Source organism: Bos grunniens, chromosome 27, assembly GCF_055505025.1.
Source record: "Bos grunniens cultivar Pamir isolate PY7600 chromosome 27, Bosgru_T2T1.0, whole genome shotgun sequence".
Taxonomy (NCBI): Eukaryota; Metazoa; Chordata; class Mammalia; order Artiodactyla; family Bovidae; genus Bos; species Bos grunniens.
This window is the reverse complement of record NC_141191.1, coordinates 2,300,966-2,317,503: the sequence shown is the minus strand read 5'-3', so window position 1 is coordinate 2,317,503 and position 16,538 is coordinate 2,300,966. Positions and strand designations below refer to the sequence as shown.

Below are 16,538 nucleotides of genomic sequence, written 5' to 3'. Positions count from 1 at the left end.
CACACCTGTGGTCGTGCATTTGTGTGCATGCATATGTGTGTACATGAGAGTGCAAACATGAAAGTGTGCACATGGGTATACTTGAGTGCACATCTGTGGGCATGCCTGTGTGTGCATGCACATATATGTATATGAGAGTGCACAGAGTGTGCATATGTATACACATGAGCTCACTTCTGTGGGCATGCATGTGTGCATGCACGTGTGTACACGAGAGCACACATGTGTGAGTGCATGTGTGTACATGTAAGTACACACCTCTGTGTGCATGCTCATGTGTGCACATGAGCGTGTACGTGTGTGAACACACACGTGTACACGTGAGCAATACCTGTGGATGTACATGTGTGTGCATGCTTGTGTGTATGCATGAGGATGCACATGAGAGTGTGCATGTGTGCAGCACATGTGTGACATGTGAGTGCATGTGTGTATGGCCCAGATTTTCAGAAATTCATGGCTGATCACCCACAGCTGGAGGGACCAGAAAGCAGGAGGCCGTTAGTAGAATGTTGGCTGAGCTTTGATCTCGGGTTTTTGCTCTAAAGAAGCTCATCTTAGACTCTGCCTTCAAAGCCCACACAGCAAAGTGGGTGAGTTGCTCCCACATGGAGTCCCCACATTTTTCTTGGTGACCTACTATGAGTCCAATAGTTAAGAGGTGAACTGCCTCCCCTGCTCTGTGAGATGCTGGAAGCCCCAGCAGAAGCAGGCAGGAAGGTGGGGGGCTCGGGGGAATGTAACCTGCCCGGGACTCTTGGGTGTAGCCTTGGGGAGGATGTTTAAATCTAGTGACCACCTATGACATCACACGGTGGGCATCACTCCCATTTTAGAGATGGGATGACTGAGGCAGACAGGATGGAAGGATCCCTGGACATCAGACCACACACACACAAAACAAAGGTAGAAACCCTGCAACAACAGACAAATCACAGATAAAAACAAAATGAACGCAAAGAAGATCGTTCATGTCACCGTCACTGTGAGGAAATGAGGTAGGGCCAGATGTGGCGTCCAGGTGAGGGGCAGGTCACCAGGAGGCCCGGGTGCAGCCCAACCCACAGGGCCTGGTGCAGGACGTCATGGGCTCAGCCGAGGACCCCGCACATCAGCCCCTGTCCCGGGCCTGGGCTCCAGGGAAGGTGCAGGCAGGAGGGGCCCCTGCTCGGCGGGAAGAACAGTGTTTGTAAAATGAAAGGAGTCCCGGACGCTGTGTCCTGGGACGTTGGGCGGCGGCCCAGCGGGAACTGTCCCTGCAGTGCCAGATGGACACAGGGATGCCCACCGCCCTCCCTGTAAGCTGAGGACAGGGTGACGGGTGGGGTCAGCTGTCCTCCACATGGGGTTGTGGGTGAACCAGAGCAGGCTTGTGGGGGGCAAGGCATGCCCCTCAAGTCATCCTTCTCTGTGCGCTGGGGTCCCCCCTCCCGTCACTGGCCCGCAGCCTCGGGTTCCCCATTCCGGACTGGATGTGGCCCCCATGGGCAGGTGGGGCTCCCGTGAGGACGACGGGGGTAGCCCGGGGGTCTGGGCGCAGACTCGGTGCATCCACGTGGCTCCCCAAGCTGGCCCCGGGCCGCGCTCTCCGCACTGCTCTGCTCTGGGCCCTGAGCCCTCGATGCCCTCCAGCACTTCCCAGGAGCTCTCCAGGCGTGTGCAGTGGTCCTTCCATCAGCTCAACCTCCCCCTGCTCCTGGCTGGTGCCCCCACCCCTACTCTGTCGCTCGAGTTCCTTGGGTAACGTTTTCTTTGGCTTCCAGCTCACCCCGCTGGGCCAACCGAGCTGACACACTCAACCGTCCTGTGACTATTTGGCTGCCGGGAGGACAGCGAGCCCCTGCACTCACATGCTCACCCACACTCACCCACGCTCGCCCACCGACACTGACTGAGAGCTTGCTATGTGCCAGGCGCTGTGCTAGGTTCTGGGTACCAAAAGGGGCAGGTGCGCCCGGCCGCCCGCGACATGCAGCTGGGGGTCTGCAGGGGTTTGTGGGAGGGGGGCCATGGGACCACGTGGGGGCCCTCTGGGGCGAAGCTCGGCAGCTGGAGGCAGAATGGGGTGTCTGTGGCTCCTGGGGGTGACGTGGAGGTGGGAGGGGGATAAGGCAGGTCTGTGGGCTTCTGGGACAATCTGAAAGCACCTGATTGTCTGGAATGTTCCCACTGTTTTCAGAGAAGTGGGAACCTGACCCTCCAGCCCTGTTTGCGGCTCAACGGGCAGCCCGCAGGAAGCCTATGGAAGGTGGCAGGTGGGAAACCTGGGTCACAGGCACCCAGGGAGGTGACCTTCTTAGCCTGGGGGCCTCACAGGTCTCCTCAGCAGATGTGACTGTAAAGGCTGAGACCCTGAGAGCAGCAGGCACCCGGGCCAGCACCTCGGCCCAGCCGGCTGTGGCTGTGGGGGTCACTGGTGCTCAGAGCCCCAGCTGTGTCCTCAGGAGGGGGTTGACTGCGTCTCCGGGGATGCAAGGGTCCTCGCGACAATGGGAGCACCTAGCATAGAGCCTGGCATATAGATGAGGACAGAGAGGCGACGAGAGCGGAGGATGAATAACCCGGAAAGGGCGGAAGTAAAATTCATGCGTACTTGGCTCCGGGGCGTATTTTGGTACTTACATCTGACCTTGGGTATGGCTGATGCTCTGGGAATTCAGAATCCTAAACAAAACAACGAAGCCACAGTGTGGAGACCAGGTTCAGGGGACCCGACAAGCGGGCAGCTCGCCAGCCTGTCGCCCCTGGCCCCACGACGCCTGAGACGTGGCTCCCCCTCACGCCTGCGTGGGCCCTTCTCTCTGGAGCAATGGAGGCTTGGGGTTTTTAAAGCACCCCACAGGACTTGGGCTGACGGAGGTGTCCAGGCTTGCCGAGAATCTGCCTGGCTGCTGATCCTGCCTGGGCTGGGGGTCACCAGACACGCGATCCCCGAGAGGCCAGTCCCGGGCCCCACTCCTGAGCGGGAGCTGGGTGGTGCTGTGTCCCTCCCCTCCTGGAACTCGAGTGGACTCGGTGGTGGGTGTCGGTGCAGGGGCAGCTGTTTTGGCTCTTGGTGATCAGAACACAATGAGGAGAATAACCCGCGGGCACCCAGGGGTTGGCGTGGGGACTTCTGGGGCCCCTGAGCAGATGTGCCCCTGTTTCCTGCAAAGAGCCTCCTAGTCCTTCCCCTTCGGTCCCAAAGCCCAAAAGACTAAAGAGCTTTAGAAAGATTGGGTTTCAACCCCAAACCCTCCTTCTCATGCATCAGAGTAACCTATCTCCACACTCTCCATGCTGCTGGCTGCCCCTGGAAATGCCTGGGGGTCCTCTGCCCACTGCACTGCCACTGGCTTCTCCCAAAAGCTGGGGCTCAGAGACTCTGGCTGCCTGCAGGGTCCCCACGAGGACCGGGTCCATGTCACTGGCGGGGGGGCGTGCACGCGGGCAGGTACCTGGACCCCAATGGAGGAGCGCTGGCTCTTGAGGAATTCCTCGGCCTTGGACGCCAGGATGGCCTTGTCGCCCGTCCGCGTGGCGCCTCCCTGGCCCTCAGAGGCGTGGCGCTGTGCTGCGGCCGTCTCCAGAGCCAAGCTCATGGCCTTGTTGCTGTCCAGACTGTCCGTGGAATTGTAGAGGCCGCGGCCGTCCGGGGGCCAGGCGGCCATTCTCTGGGCGCGGCTGTCCTGGTAGGCGTCCTGCGTGGACTCGGTGCTGCTCTGCGCCGTCACCGAGATCAGGGGCTTGGAGGTGGTGCGGGGGGGCACGGGGGGCGGCGTCTTCTTGTAGCTGGCATAGGTGACGCCTGCAAGGGGGACACAGCAGGTCAGCGGGGTGCCCGCCCGCCGAGCCTGCTCTCCCGCCCAGTACCCGCCAGCCATCAGGCACAGCTCCCCCAGCGTTCAGCCTAAGAGAGGACGCAGAGTGTGGGGGAAGCCTTATGCTTAGAGACAGTCTACGCGGACGTGTGTTTAATAGTGAAAAATTATGAAAACACCCCCAAATCAGGCAGAATAGGTGACTTCTGACTCAGCAGGACAGAGGGCAGCCCCCGTCCTCATGCAGGTCAGGCACTGGAAGAGGGGCTCATCCTATACGCAGAGCTAGAACTGCAGGGCCTGCGCGGTTCTCTCCAGACTAAGACAGACTGTGTTTGCACAGACAGCCTGGGAACAAAGAGAGGTTAGCAGCACACTCATCAGCGACGGTGTGGCGGAAGGCTCTCTGTGTGCTCCACAAATGCTTCTGGTGAACAGGTATTATTTTCATCACGGAGAAGACACACAGGGACAGCAGCTGTCTGCTCCCTGTGAGCACAGGCTCGCTGGGTATAAACCGTGGGGCTGGCTGAGAAGGGAGCTGGGTCTCCACGTCCACCCAGTTCACCTCTGCGCCCTGTGCCCATATCACAGCTCCACAAAGGCCATGGGGTGGAAATCCACTGAAGGGAATTAGCGCAGCTGGAACTGAAACGGTACTGAACGCCCCTTAGAAGGCATCCAAACTCAGCAGCCGTATGTGCTGGGCCCCAGGTGGTCCCGATTCTCACGGCAGGAAAACCTCACAGCTGCTCTGATGGGAGTGGACTTCCCCCTGAGGTCGGCTGTGCTGCTTTCCCTGGAAGGAAGAACTGGCTGGAACCCCCCGGGGGCCCTCATCATCAGCAAACTTGGCAGCCACGCCGGCGGCAGGTGAGCGAGGGCAGTTGGCTTGGGGACCAGGCAGGGTGGTGGGTGACCCGGGGGGCGGCCCCCTCCCCGGGGGCAGATGGAGCCGCTCTGCTTTAAGGGCCTGCAGAGCTGAGCCAGGAGTCGGCTGCATGCTGAGGAGATGCGTCAACTCCTTTCCCACCTGCAGGGACTCCAACCAGTACTCCCAGGCTGCAGGTGCCCTGCCAGTGACTTTTAAATCTGTGTGAGTGGATTCTCCCAAGAAGTAAAGCATCAAGTGTCACCCAGATGGACATCAACAAATAAAACAGAGTGAGTTTATCACGTCAGGAGGATCTGAGTTTAAAGGCATACAAACTGCACATGAAAATTAATAAAATGCACACATTTTCAAAAGGGTGAATGGGAAAGAGGCATGTGTGGGTAGAAAACAGAGGTAGGAAGAAGGCTGTTAGAAAAATGGACTCTGAACATTGTCTACAACAGAGAAACCTCTAAAACAAGTCTTTTTAAAGACTTTCCCCCTTAATGCTCATCAGCCCCAAAAGGAAAATTGTTGAACACTGACTTTATTCCAGGTTTTTATTCTGGGAGATTCTGATGTTTGAGAAAGTGTTCCCAAGCTCCGACCTCCAGCACTGAGGACTGACGTTGAAGTAAGTGCGAAGTGCTTGCAGGAGGGGCCCTCCCCACCGAGGGCGGGCGGCTCCTCCCCTCGAGTGGCAGGGCCCTGCTGCCTGAAGCTGCTTCTTAAAGGCTCATTCACTCTCCTCACCAGGCCTGTCCACCCGTGGTGTTCAAGTGGCTAAAATCCTTCGGTTTAAGAAGACCTCTGTCCATCTGGTCAGAGTCAACTGTGATGCGTCCCCTCCAGCCCTGTGGTAACTCTTGCCCAGGCCCCGCGGTCAGTCCTGTTCCCTGGAGCTCACAAAGCTTCAGGGACCCCTGGACGGTTCACCACAGCCCCTCAACCCCCCGCACATACCTACAGTCGTGCCCTGCAAGCCCCCTTGGAGCAAACCCAGCACTTAGTGAGCTTGCTGAAACCCCAGCATCATCGCCATGGGGGCACAGTCACTGAGGATACCAGGTCCCGGGAGTCAGGCTGGGCCCCTCCTCCACGGAGTTCTCCAGGCAGGAATGCTGGAGTGGGCTGCCGTGCCCTCCTCCAGGGGCTCTTCCCGACCCAGGGACTGAACCGCGTCTCCTGCTTGGCAGGCGGGTTCTTTACCACTGACCCATCTGGGAAGCCGCTCCGGGGGCTAGTGACTGCAGAACAGAAGGACTGTTCCAGAAGAAGGAAAATGCAAAAAGCACAGCAAACCCACCTTCTTCAAGAAAGTTGTTTCTGGCCACAGAGAAAAAAAACTATGAATGTATCTGGGCTTCTCAGTAAGATAAGAGAGCAGCTCAGGCTTCACTGTGATTGCTGGCGGGTGGAGAAGACACCCTGGGATCTGGAGTGATCAAGGGTCTGGGTACCGCCAGCTGAGGCTGGACATCGTCAGGACCCTTTGGGGAGAGTTAGGCCCTGAGACGCAGGAGGGGTTGCGAATGCTCTGCTGGCCCTGGGGGCAGGAGTGCCACCTCCCTTCAGCCGGGTCCTGGCTCGCTGACTCAGCAGCAGGAAGGGGGCTGGGGTTTCAGGAACCAGGGGCCTCCCGTGTCTCATGGACCAGCTGAGGAGAGCAGGTGCAGGGGACAGCGGGCAGGGGGTAGGGCCTTGCCCTGTTCTGCCCCCAGATGGCTGCTTGCCTGGGGAAGGCTCGCTGGCTGTACCCTCTTGGGGACCGTAGGGGCCCCAGACAGGTCCCTGCCCTTCTTCCCTGTCTGGGGAATCTCAGACCCTCCAGTGTCAGCCAGCATTGCTCAGCCCGGAGAACCTGCACCCCTCTCTCCCAGGGGACCTTGGCGACATCTGGGGACACTACTGGTGGTTACGACGGGGAAGGGCAGAGCCGGGGTGCTACTGGACGTTGTCCAGGCTCAGGAAGGCCCCACCTCACAGATGACCAGCTCAGAAATAAACCCAAGTGAGGCCACCACCTCGTGTCTCAGGCGGGGCCCACCCGCTCCCCTGTGACGTGAAGGGACGTGGGTGGCCGGGTCTTTCTGTAACGGCCCGTCTTTCCCTGCATGGAGTCAGGCTGAGGTCCGCCTTCCTGACCCGGGACACAGCTGGCTGTGCAAAGTGCATTCACCTCTCTCCCACACCTCTCCCACATCACGTTTTGTTTCTCAGTGAGCTTTTCTCCACCGCTCATAACATCGCTATGACAAGGGAATCAAGCACAGTATCTACATGTGAATTGATGGGAAGAGAGGTTACTGGCAGCTTTTCACGTCAAACACTGAGAGCTGGTGGCATCTTCGTGGGAACGCAGGGAGCATAGCTCATTTAGGAAGGAGGGTCTTTATCCTTTGCCACCGTGTCTGCAGACCCTGCCGAGAGCAGGCGGTGCCCTGCCCCCGCCTCTGTGCCGTGGCTGTGGCTGAGCGACCCGGACCTCATCCTACAGCGGGGGGCGGGGGTGGTCCTAGTTGCTTCTCTTAAGCAGAAATACTGATTCTGAAGAGCGGCACCTGCCTCCCGGCTCCTGGTGGTGACAATGCAGGCAACCGAGGAAGCCAGGGGCACAGGTCACAGAGCGACGCCTCGCTCTCGCAGGTGTGTTTATGTTCACAGTGTGGAGGTGAGCACAGAGTAGCAGACGGTGGGCTTTCTGGCCGTGCTCACCTCCCAGGAGTGAGGACATGCGCGCGAGGACCGACAAACACAGCGAGACACCTTCGCAGGAAGCCAGGCTGATGCCCGCCACGCGACAAAGCCCACGTCCAGCACAGCTCGCCCCCGTGTCATGCTCAACCTCAAGGGACTCCCTTCACCTGCTAAAAAGGATGAATCTGACTAAATGTACCCAGTGCAACTTAGACTGAAAATCTGACAAAGCAACCAAACTCCCTTCTTGTCTGGTTGTCTTATTTTCAGTATTGCAATTTATGTCCACGGTCACAGGAAAATCCACTATCACATCTTCTCAACTTGGAATGCGTTTGCCACAGGGTGATAATATGAATTTATACACTGATTTCTTTGTAAAAATGTAGTGGGACAACACACTTTCCTAACAAGTTAATTAAAAGGGGGGTCCTTGGCAGGACTGGTGCTGAAGCTGAAGCTCCAATACTTTGGCCCCATGATGTGAAGAGTCAACTCATTAGAAAAGACCCTGATGATGGGAAAGATTGAAGGCAGGAGGAGAAGGGGATGGCAGAGGATGAGATGGTTGGATGGCATCACCAACTCAATGGACATAAGTTTGAGTAAGCCCCGGGAGATAGTGAAGGACAGGGAAGCCTGGAGTGCTGCGGTCATGGGGTCACAAAGAGTCAGACAGGACTTTATGAACAACAAGTCTGTTTGCAGCGTAGCAGAGAACAGTCTATACTCCAGCTGGGAGGGGCAGCACAGTGAAAGGACGCGTTCATGCTGTTTCCACACTGTGTTGGGGGGGCCCCTGAGGCTGCTCTTAGGGCCAGAGTGGATGTGAGGTCCCGCCAGAACATGGGGCTCCCCTGAGGACATCTGCAGTGGCCTTTAGCCACCAGCGGCCAAGGAGAGTCCTGGCTGCACCAGTGAGGATTCCTGCCTGCAGCTCCACCACCACCTTGGCCAAGGGAAGTATGGCTTCTCTGGGGCGCTTTGCAGCCCCTGAAAATACCTGTCACTTGTCCCTTGATCCCCTTGTAACGGCCCCAGTGAGAATCTAACACATACACTTCATGGAAATAAACAGCTGCTACCTAATGTTTTGTGAGTAACTTAACACAAGCTAAAGAAACACATGGAAAAATACACATAAAAGTTCCAGACACGCACACACCAGATCCAGGCCCACACATTAGTACAGAAGCCAAACGGGATTTGCAGTTTACACCGTGAGACAGGCATTGAAGACAGGTTCTCAATGGCCCTGTGCCTCCCCGTCAGGTGTATGCACACGGCAGGCCCCCTGTGGCCTTGGACAGGGCCACTCACTGCAGACGCTGCACCACTTTTACATTCTTGGTCAACTGAATGCTTCTGAATTTGATAATTTAAAAATCTGTTGTCAGTTTGGGGCAAATAAAGCTTAATGTAAATAAAATATTTTAGATAAATAAAATAGCATTGAGACAGAGTTTTTTAAAAAATATGGGTATATCACTATATTCATTCATGAGTCCACTCTCCTGACAGATATGTGTTGGTACTTACAACTTGTAGAACAGAATTGTGTATTCTTTCTTTTTTGAATTGTTTATTCTTAAATGAGTTCTTAGAATTAGAAGCTGGAAAATACAGTGAAGAAAGAATTAAAGGGAACGCCCTGGCGATCCAGTGGTTAGGACTCCATGCTTTCCCTGCTGAGGGCAAGGGTTCAATCCCTGGTTGGTGTTTAAAATCGGGCAAGCTGTGAGGTGCAGCCAATCATAAAAAAAAAAAGAAGACCATGAAGAAGAAAGAATTAAAAATGTGCATTTGATCATGTTAATTTGCTGCCACTGATTAAAATAAGTAATTATAGATATCCTTTTACACATTCAAGAAAAATATTCAATTATTCAGTTGAACAGTTTGGGTAATAATGATTGAGCTAATTATTAGGTACAGGCTGTATTGTCTATCATTTTCTACATGTAGGTCAGACAAACATCATATACGAATGAAAATTTTAATTTTAACTTAGCAATGTAATTCTACTGAAGTATGTACAGCTTCAAAGAGCAGATGAATCAACAGACTTCTAAACAATCTCAAAACTTATTTAAATAAAAGTGATCAAATACAAATTTTGAAGTAAAAAATGAAACGATAACTTTCTTTAGGTATCCTGAAGGCCTGACTACTTTCTCTCTCTGCCTTTTCTTTGGCTGTGCTGGGCAGCATGTGGGATCCAGCTCCCCAACGAGGGATCAAACACGTGTTCCCTGAATTGGAACGGCAAAGTGTTAGCCGCTGGACTGCCAGGTAAGTCCTAGCTCCCTTTCTCTCTCTCTTTCTCTTTAAACTGAGTCCAGGCAGGAACATCCCTTTGGTTTTAAAACCTGACATTGATTTTTTTTACCAAGTGCCTAACACTATGAAATCCCTGGAGATCTTCAGGCTGTTTTGTGGTTCTAGGGGGAGATTACATGCACTTTGCTTTATTGCATTTCCTGAGTTGGTCTGGATCCTGCCTAGGTCTCAGGGATCAGATGTGTTGGTGAGACTCACCCCAAAAACAGTGGCTGTGAGAGGAAGCAGCATGGGGAGAAGAAGCCTTCTCTGTGGAGCCTCTCAAGGCCGATTCAAGGCTCCGGGCACAAGGGAAGGCTCATTACACTACTCAAGATGGAAGGAGCCATGGTAGGGAGATCTCTATGAAAACAGCATTGATCTTACGTTGAGATCTTTAATCCATTTTGAGTTTATTTTTGTATATGGTGTTGGAAAGTGTTCTAGTTTCATTCTTTTACAAGTGGTTGACCAGATTTCCCAGCACCACTTGTTAAAGAGATTGTCTTTAATCCATTGTATATTCTTGCCTCCTTTGTCAAAGATAAGGTGTCCATATGTGCGTGGATTTATCTCTGGGCTTTCTATTTTGTTCCATTGATCTATATTTCTGTCTTTGTGCCAGTACCATACTGTCTTGATAACTGTGGCTTTGTAGTAGAGCCTGAAGTCAGGCAGGTTGATTCCTCCAGTTCCATTTTTCTTTCTCAAGATCGCTTTGGCTATTTGAGGTTTTTTGTATTTCCATACAAATTGTGAAATTATTTGTTCTAGCTCTGTGAAGAATACTGTTGGTAGCTTGATAGGGATTGCATTGAATCTATAAATTGCTTTGGGTAGTATACTCATTTTCACTATATTGATTCTTCCAATCCATGAACATGGTATATTTCTCCATCTATTAGTGTCCTCTTTGATTTCTTTCACCAGTGTTTTATAGTTTTCTATATATAGGTCTTTAGTTTCTTTAGGTAGATATATTCCTAAGTATTTTATTCTTTTCGTTGCAATGGTGAATGGAATTGTTTCCTTAATTTCTCTTTCTGTTTTCTCATTATTAGTGTATAGGAATGCAAGGGATTTCTGTGTGTTGATTTTATATCCTGCAACTTTACTATAATCATTGATTAGTTCTGGTAATTTTCTGGTGGAGTCTTTAGGGTTTTCTATGTAGAGGATCATGTCATCTGCAAATAGTGAGAGTTTTACTTCTTCTTTTCCAATTTGGATTCCTTTTCTTTTTCTGCTCTGATTGCTGTGGCCAAAACTTCCAAAACTATGTTGAATAGTAATGGTGAAAGTGGGCACCCTTGTCTTGTTCCTGACTTTAGAGGAAATGCTTTCAATTTTTCACCATTGAGGATAAGGTTTGCTGTGGGTTTGTCATATATAGCTTTTATTATGTTGAGGTATGTTCCTTCTATTCCTGCTTTCTGGAGAGTTTTTATCATAAATGGGTGTTGAATTTTGTCAAAGGCTTTCTCTGCATCTATTGAGATAATCATATGGTTTTTGTTTTTCAATTTGTTAATGTGGTGTATTACATTGATTGATTTGCGGATATTGAAGAATCCTTGCATCCCTGGGATAAAGCCCACTTGGTCATGGTGTATGATCTTTTTAATGTGTTGTTGGATTCTGATTGCTAGAATTTTGTTTAGGATTTTTGCATCTATATTCATCAGTGATATTGGCCTGTAGTTTTCTTTTTTTGTGGGATCTTTGTCAGGTTTTGGTATTAGGGTGATGGTGGCCTCATAGAATGAGTTTGGAAGTTTACCTTCCTCTGCAATTTTCTGGAAGAGTTTGAGCAGGATAGGTGTTAGCTCTTCTCTAAATTTTTGGTAGAATTCAGCTGTGAAGCCGTCTGGACCTGGGCTTTTGTTTGCCGGAAGATTTTTGATTACAGTTTCAATTTCCATGCTTGTGATGGGTCTGTTAAGGTTTTCTATTTCCTCCTGGTCGAGTTTTGGAAAGTTGTACTTTTCTAAGAATTTGTCCATTTCTTCCTCGTTGTCCATTTTATTGGCATATAATTGTTGATAATAGTCTCTTATGATCATAGGCAAAACACTCTCTGACATACATCACAGCAGGATCCTCTATGACCCACCTCCCAGAATACTGGAAATAAAAGCAAAAATAAACAAATGGGACCTAATTAAACTTAAAAGCTTCTGCACATCAAAGGAAACTATTATCAAGGTGAAAAGACAGCCTTCAGAATGGGAGAAAATAATAGCAAATGAAGCAACCAACAAACAACTAATCTCAAAAATATACAAGCAACTCCTACAGCTCAACTCCAGAAAAATAAATGACCCAATCAAAAAATGGGCCAAAGATCTAAATAGACATTTCTCCAAAGAAGACATACAGATGGCTAACAAACACATGAAAAGATGCTCAACATCACTCATTATCAGAGAAATGCAAATCAAAACCACTATGAGATACCATTTCACACCAGTCAGAATGGCTGCGATCCAAAAGTCTACAAATAATAAATGCTGGAGAGGGTGTGGAGAAAAGGGAACCCTCTTACACTGTTGGTGGGAATGCAAACTAGTACAGCCACTATGGAGAACAGTGTGGAGATTCCTTAAAAAATTGGAAATAGAACTGCCTTATGATCCAGCAATCCCACTGCTGGGCATACACACTTAGGAAACCAGAAGGGAAAGAGACACGTGTACCCCAATGTTCATCGCAGCACTGTTTATAATAGCCAGGACATGGAAGCAACCTAGATGTCCATCAACAGATGAATGGATAAGAAAGCTGTGGTACATATACACAATGGAGTATTACTCAGCCATTAAAAAGAATACATTTGAATCAGTTCTAATGAGGTGGATGAAACTGGAGCCTATTATACAGAGTGAAGTAAGCCAGAAGGACAAACACCAATACAGTATACTAACGCATATATATGGAATTTAGAAAGATGGTAACGATAACCCTGTATATGAGACAGCAAAAGAGACACTGATGTATAGAACAGGCTTATGGACTCTGTGGGAGAGGGAGAGGGTGGGAAGATTTGGGAGAATGGCATTGAAACATGTGAAATGTCATGTATGAAACGAGATGCCAGTCCAGGTTCAATGCACAATACTGGATGCTTGGGGCTGGTGCACTGGGACGACCCAGAGGGATGGTATGGGGAGGGAGGAGGGAGGAGGGTTCAGGATGGGGAACACATGAGAAATAAAGGAATAAATTAAAAAAAAAAAAGGAAACAAAGCCAAAATTGATTAAAATTGCACATTAAAAAAAAAAGAAAACAGCATTGAACTAAAAGTGTTGATGCTTAAAGGAAACTTGGTTAGTTCTTCTGTTAGAGCCGAGTGATGAGGTGCATGAAAATCAGGCTTTCCCAGGCACGTGCCGGCTTGAGTTCATCTCACTTGGACTCTTTCTGAAGAAATGACTCAAAGCCCTGGGTCAGAAGGAGGCTGAGCCGGCAGGTGGGAAGAGGCTGCAGCCATGGACCTGCTGGTTGAGCGACAGGAGGGCGGACTTCTCCACCTGGACGATGACTGTGCCTAAAACCTTGTGGATTTGTTCTGGTTCTGTGAGAAGGGCCACCTTCCAGATGGCTTTGTCCATCTGAACTTTTAAAGGCTTCCCAGGTGGCACAGAGGTAAAGAATTCACCTACAGCGCAGGAGACATGGGTTTGATCCCTGGGTTGGGAAGATCCCCTGGAGAAGGAAATGGCAACCCATTCCAGTATTCTTGCCTGGAGAATCCCATTGACAGAGGAACCTGGCAGGCTACAGTCCAAGGGGTCACAAAGTGTCAGATATGACTCAGCGACTAAATGACAACAAACTTCTAAAATATCAATACAATATTGTAAAGTTAAAAATAAAATTTTAAAAAAATAAATAAAAAGGAAAAAAATATCAAAACACCTAAACTATAATTAAGCATCAGTTCCTCCACATTTGAGCTGCACTTGAGTGCCTCAACAGTCAAGATCAGCCAACGGGGATGGTGATTGACAGCGGCCGCAGGCCATAGTCTTCCAGGACCGTGCTGGTCTTGAGCTTTTCCTCCAGGCGAAGTTCAATCAGTACAAGCCCACCTCTCTGTTCAGCGGATGATACAAAGCAGAGGAACTCCACTGTAAAGACTTTCCTGTAGGTCTTCAGTGTTGGGTTAGCAAATCTATTGAAGGGGGATCTGGAGAAACACACTCTATTTGAGGTAAACTAACTTGGATGCCTTAGAAAGCATCACTACGAACAAAGCTAGTGGAGGTAACGGAATTCCAGTTGAGCTATTTCAAATCCTGAAAGATGATGCTGTGAAAGTGCTGCACTCAATATGCCAGCAAATTTGGAAAACTCAGCAGTGGCCACAGGACTGGAAAAGGTCAGTTTTATTCCAATCCCAAAGAAAGGCAATGCCAAAGAATGCTCAAACTACCACACAATTGCACTCATCTCACACGCTAGTAAAGTAATGCTCAAAATTCTCCAAGCCAGGTTTCAGCAATACGTGAACCGCGAACTTCCAGTTGTTCAAGCTGGTTTTAGAAAAGGCAGAGGAACTAGAGACCAAATTGCCAACATCCACTGGATCATTGAAAAAGCAAGAGAGTTTCAGAAAAACATTTATTTCTGCTTTATTGACTATGCCAAAGCCTTTGACTGTGTGGATCACAATAAACTGTGGAAAATTCTGAAAGAGATGGGAATACCAGACCACCTGACCTGCCTCTTGAGAAATCTGTATGCAGGTCAGGAAGCCACAGTTAGAAGTGGACAAGGAACAACAGACTGGTTCCAAATAGGAAAAGGAGTACGTCAAGGCTGCATATCGTCACCCTGCTTATTTAACTGATATGCAGAGCACATCATGAGAAATGCTGGGCTGGAAGAAGCACAAGCTGGAATCAAGACTGCCGGGAGAAATATCAATAATCTCAGATATGCAGATGACACCACCCTTATGGCAGAAAGTGAAGAGGAACTAAAAAGCCTCTTGATGAAGGTGAAAGTGGAGAGTGAAAAAGTTGCCTTAAAGCTCAACATTCAGAAAACGAAGATCATGGCATCTGGTCCCATCACGTCATGGGAAATAGATGGGGAAACAGTGGAAACAGTGTCAGACTTTATTTTTTTCGGTTTCAAAATCACTGCAGATGGTGACTGCAGCCATGAAATTAAAAGACACTTACTCCTTGGAAGGAAAGTTATGACCAACCTAGATAGCATATTGAAAAGTAGAGACATTACTTTGCCAACAAAGGTCCATCTAGTCAAGGCTATGGTTTTTCCTGTGGTCATGTATGGATGTGAGAGTTGGACTGTGAAGAACGCTGAACGCCGAAGAATTGATGCTTTTGAACTGTGGTGTTGGAGAAGACTCTTGAGAGTCCCTTGGACTGCAAGGAGATCCAACCAGTCCATTCTGAAGGAGATCATCTCTGGGTGTTCTTTGGAAGGAATGGCGCTAAAGCTGAAACTCCAATAGTTTGGCCACCTCATGCGAAGAGTTGACTCATTGGAAAAGACTCTGATGCTGGGAGGGATTGGGGGCAGGAGGAGAAGGGGACAACAGAGGATGAGATGGCTGGATGGTATCACTGACTCGATGGACGTGAGTCTGAGTGAACTCCAGGAGTTGGTGATGGACAGGGAGGCCTGGCATGCTGCGATTCATGGGGTTGCAAAGAGTCGGACACGACTGAACTGAACTGAACCTGAATTGGATGAAATCAACTACCCCACAGTCTCCACTTCCGCATGACCATGAGTCATCTCAAATGCAAACACATCGTTACTTCAGTTGGTGCCTTATCCCTCCACACCTGGAATTCTGGACACCATTTTTGATTTTGGTCCTTACAAGCCATTTGCAAGCCCAAAAGGAAATTTAAAAATTAGCATTCTATCATATAAAGCACAAATACGTAATCAACATAAAATATACTTCGAAAGGCAGTCTTCACCATTCTATTTGAATGTAACAGTCACACTTAAATTCATTGCACTCTCTTAATTAGAACTTCAAAGATAACAGCATAAAAAGAATTACAGTAATCAAGCCCATGAATGTCTAATTGAGAGTCTGGATATTGGAGAACCCAAACCAAAGGCAAAGATTCAACATAAAAGATTAAAGCTACTTTGACACTTTAATTAATGTCAGTCTCAAAACATACATAAGTCACTCAGGATGCAGAAGTCTCATCCCCCTAACATGAGCACCGTGGTTTCCCTGAAGTTACAGAAACTCGTGTGGGCCGCACAAGTTCTGATGGGCCAGAAGCAAAGACATCCACTTCCCATGTGTTAATTAGCAAGAAATTACAGTCTAGCCAGCATCTAACATCTTGCAGATAGTAAAATGAAGTGATGACAGCTGTTTCATGGTTTGAGACACTTCCTGTTTTCATTTAAAATATTTAAAACCCACTTTGGACAAGAAGAACTTGGATTTTCCAAGGAAAAGCTAAGAATGAGGCAACTTTTAAAGGTATAGAGAGTCAGATAAGTTTCTAAGTACAGAATTCTGAGTGTTCAAGGGGCCAGGCTGTAAACAAAATCACACAACATCAGGATTGATTTACAGGCAAGTCCTGAGGTTGTGGGGACAGACAAGACAGAATGTTGAAACATACGGGGTGCAGAGGGTGGTTCCCCCCCAATCAGGTGTCCAGTGGGAAACAGCTGTGTCCCGAGTCTGTGAGAACAGGAGGCTTCAACTTAGCTGAAAATGCTAATCATGGAAAACACTGATTTTTTTTCAGTGGAAAAGCTGACAGACCCACCACAAGGACACAGCTGGGGGAGACTGGAGTCAGTCTGCTTCTGGAGGATCTGCAGATGGAGC

At 49.5% G+C, this 16,538-nt stretch overlaps 1 protein-coding gene and 1 long non-coding RNA gene across 3 annotated transcripts in view; one reads left to right on the top strand and one right to left on the bottom strand.

Annotated features, from left to right (window-relative positions):
* Positions 1 to 16,538, bottom strand: part of DLGAP2 (DLG associated protein 2) — a 637,838-nt gene that overhangs the window by 26,059 nt on the left and 595,241 nt on the right. For both annotated transcript variants that reach the window (XM_086379875.1, XM_086379876.1), the window contains 2 exons: positions 3,438 to 3,787; positions 2,623 to 2,664 (listed from right to left, as the gene is read on the bottom strand). In XM_086379875.1, coding sequence (XP_086236001.1) covers positions 2,623 to 2,664; positions 3,438 to 3,787 — 392 coding nt within the window. The remainder of the gene's footprint in view (positions 1 to 2,622; positions 2,665 to 3,437; positions 3,788 to 16,538) is intronic.
* LOC147343398 (uncharacterized) lies at positions 4,842 to 5,569 on the top strand. The gene is made up of 3 exons (XR_015156083.1): positions 4,842 to 4,964; positions 5,231 to 5,308; positions 5,431 to 5,569. It is a non-coding gene; the product is annotated as an uncharacterized LOC147343398 (long non-coding RNA).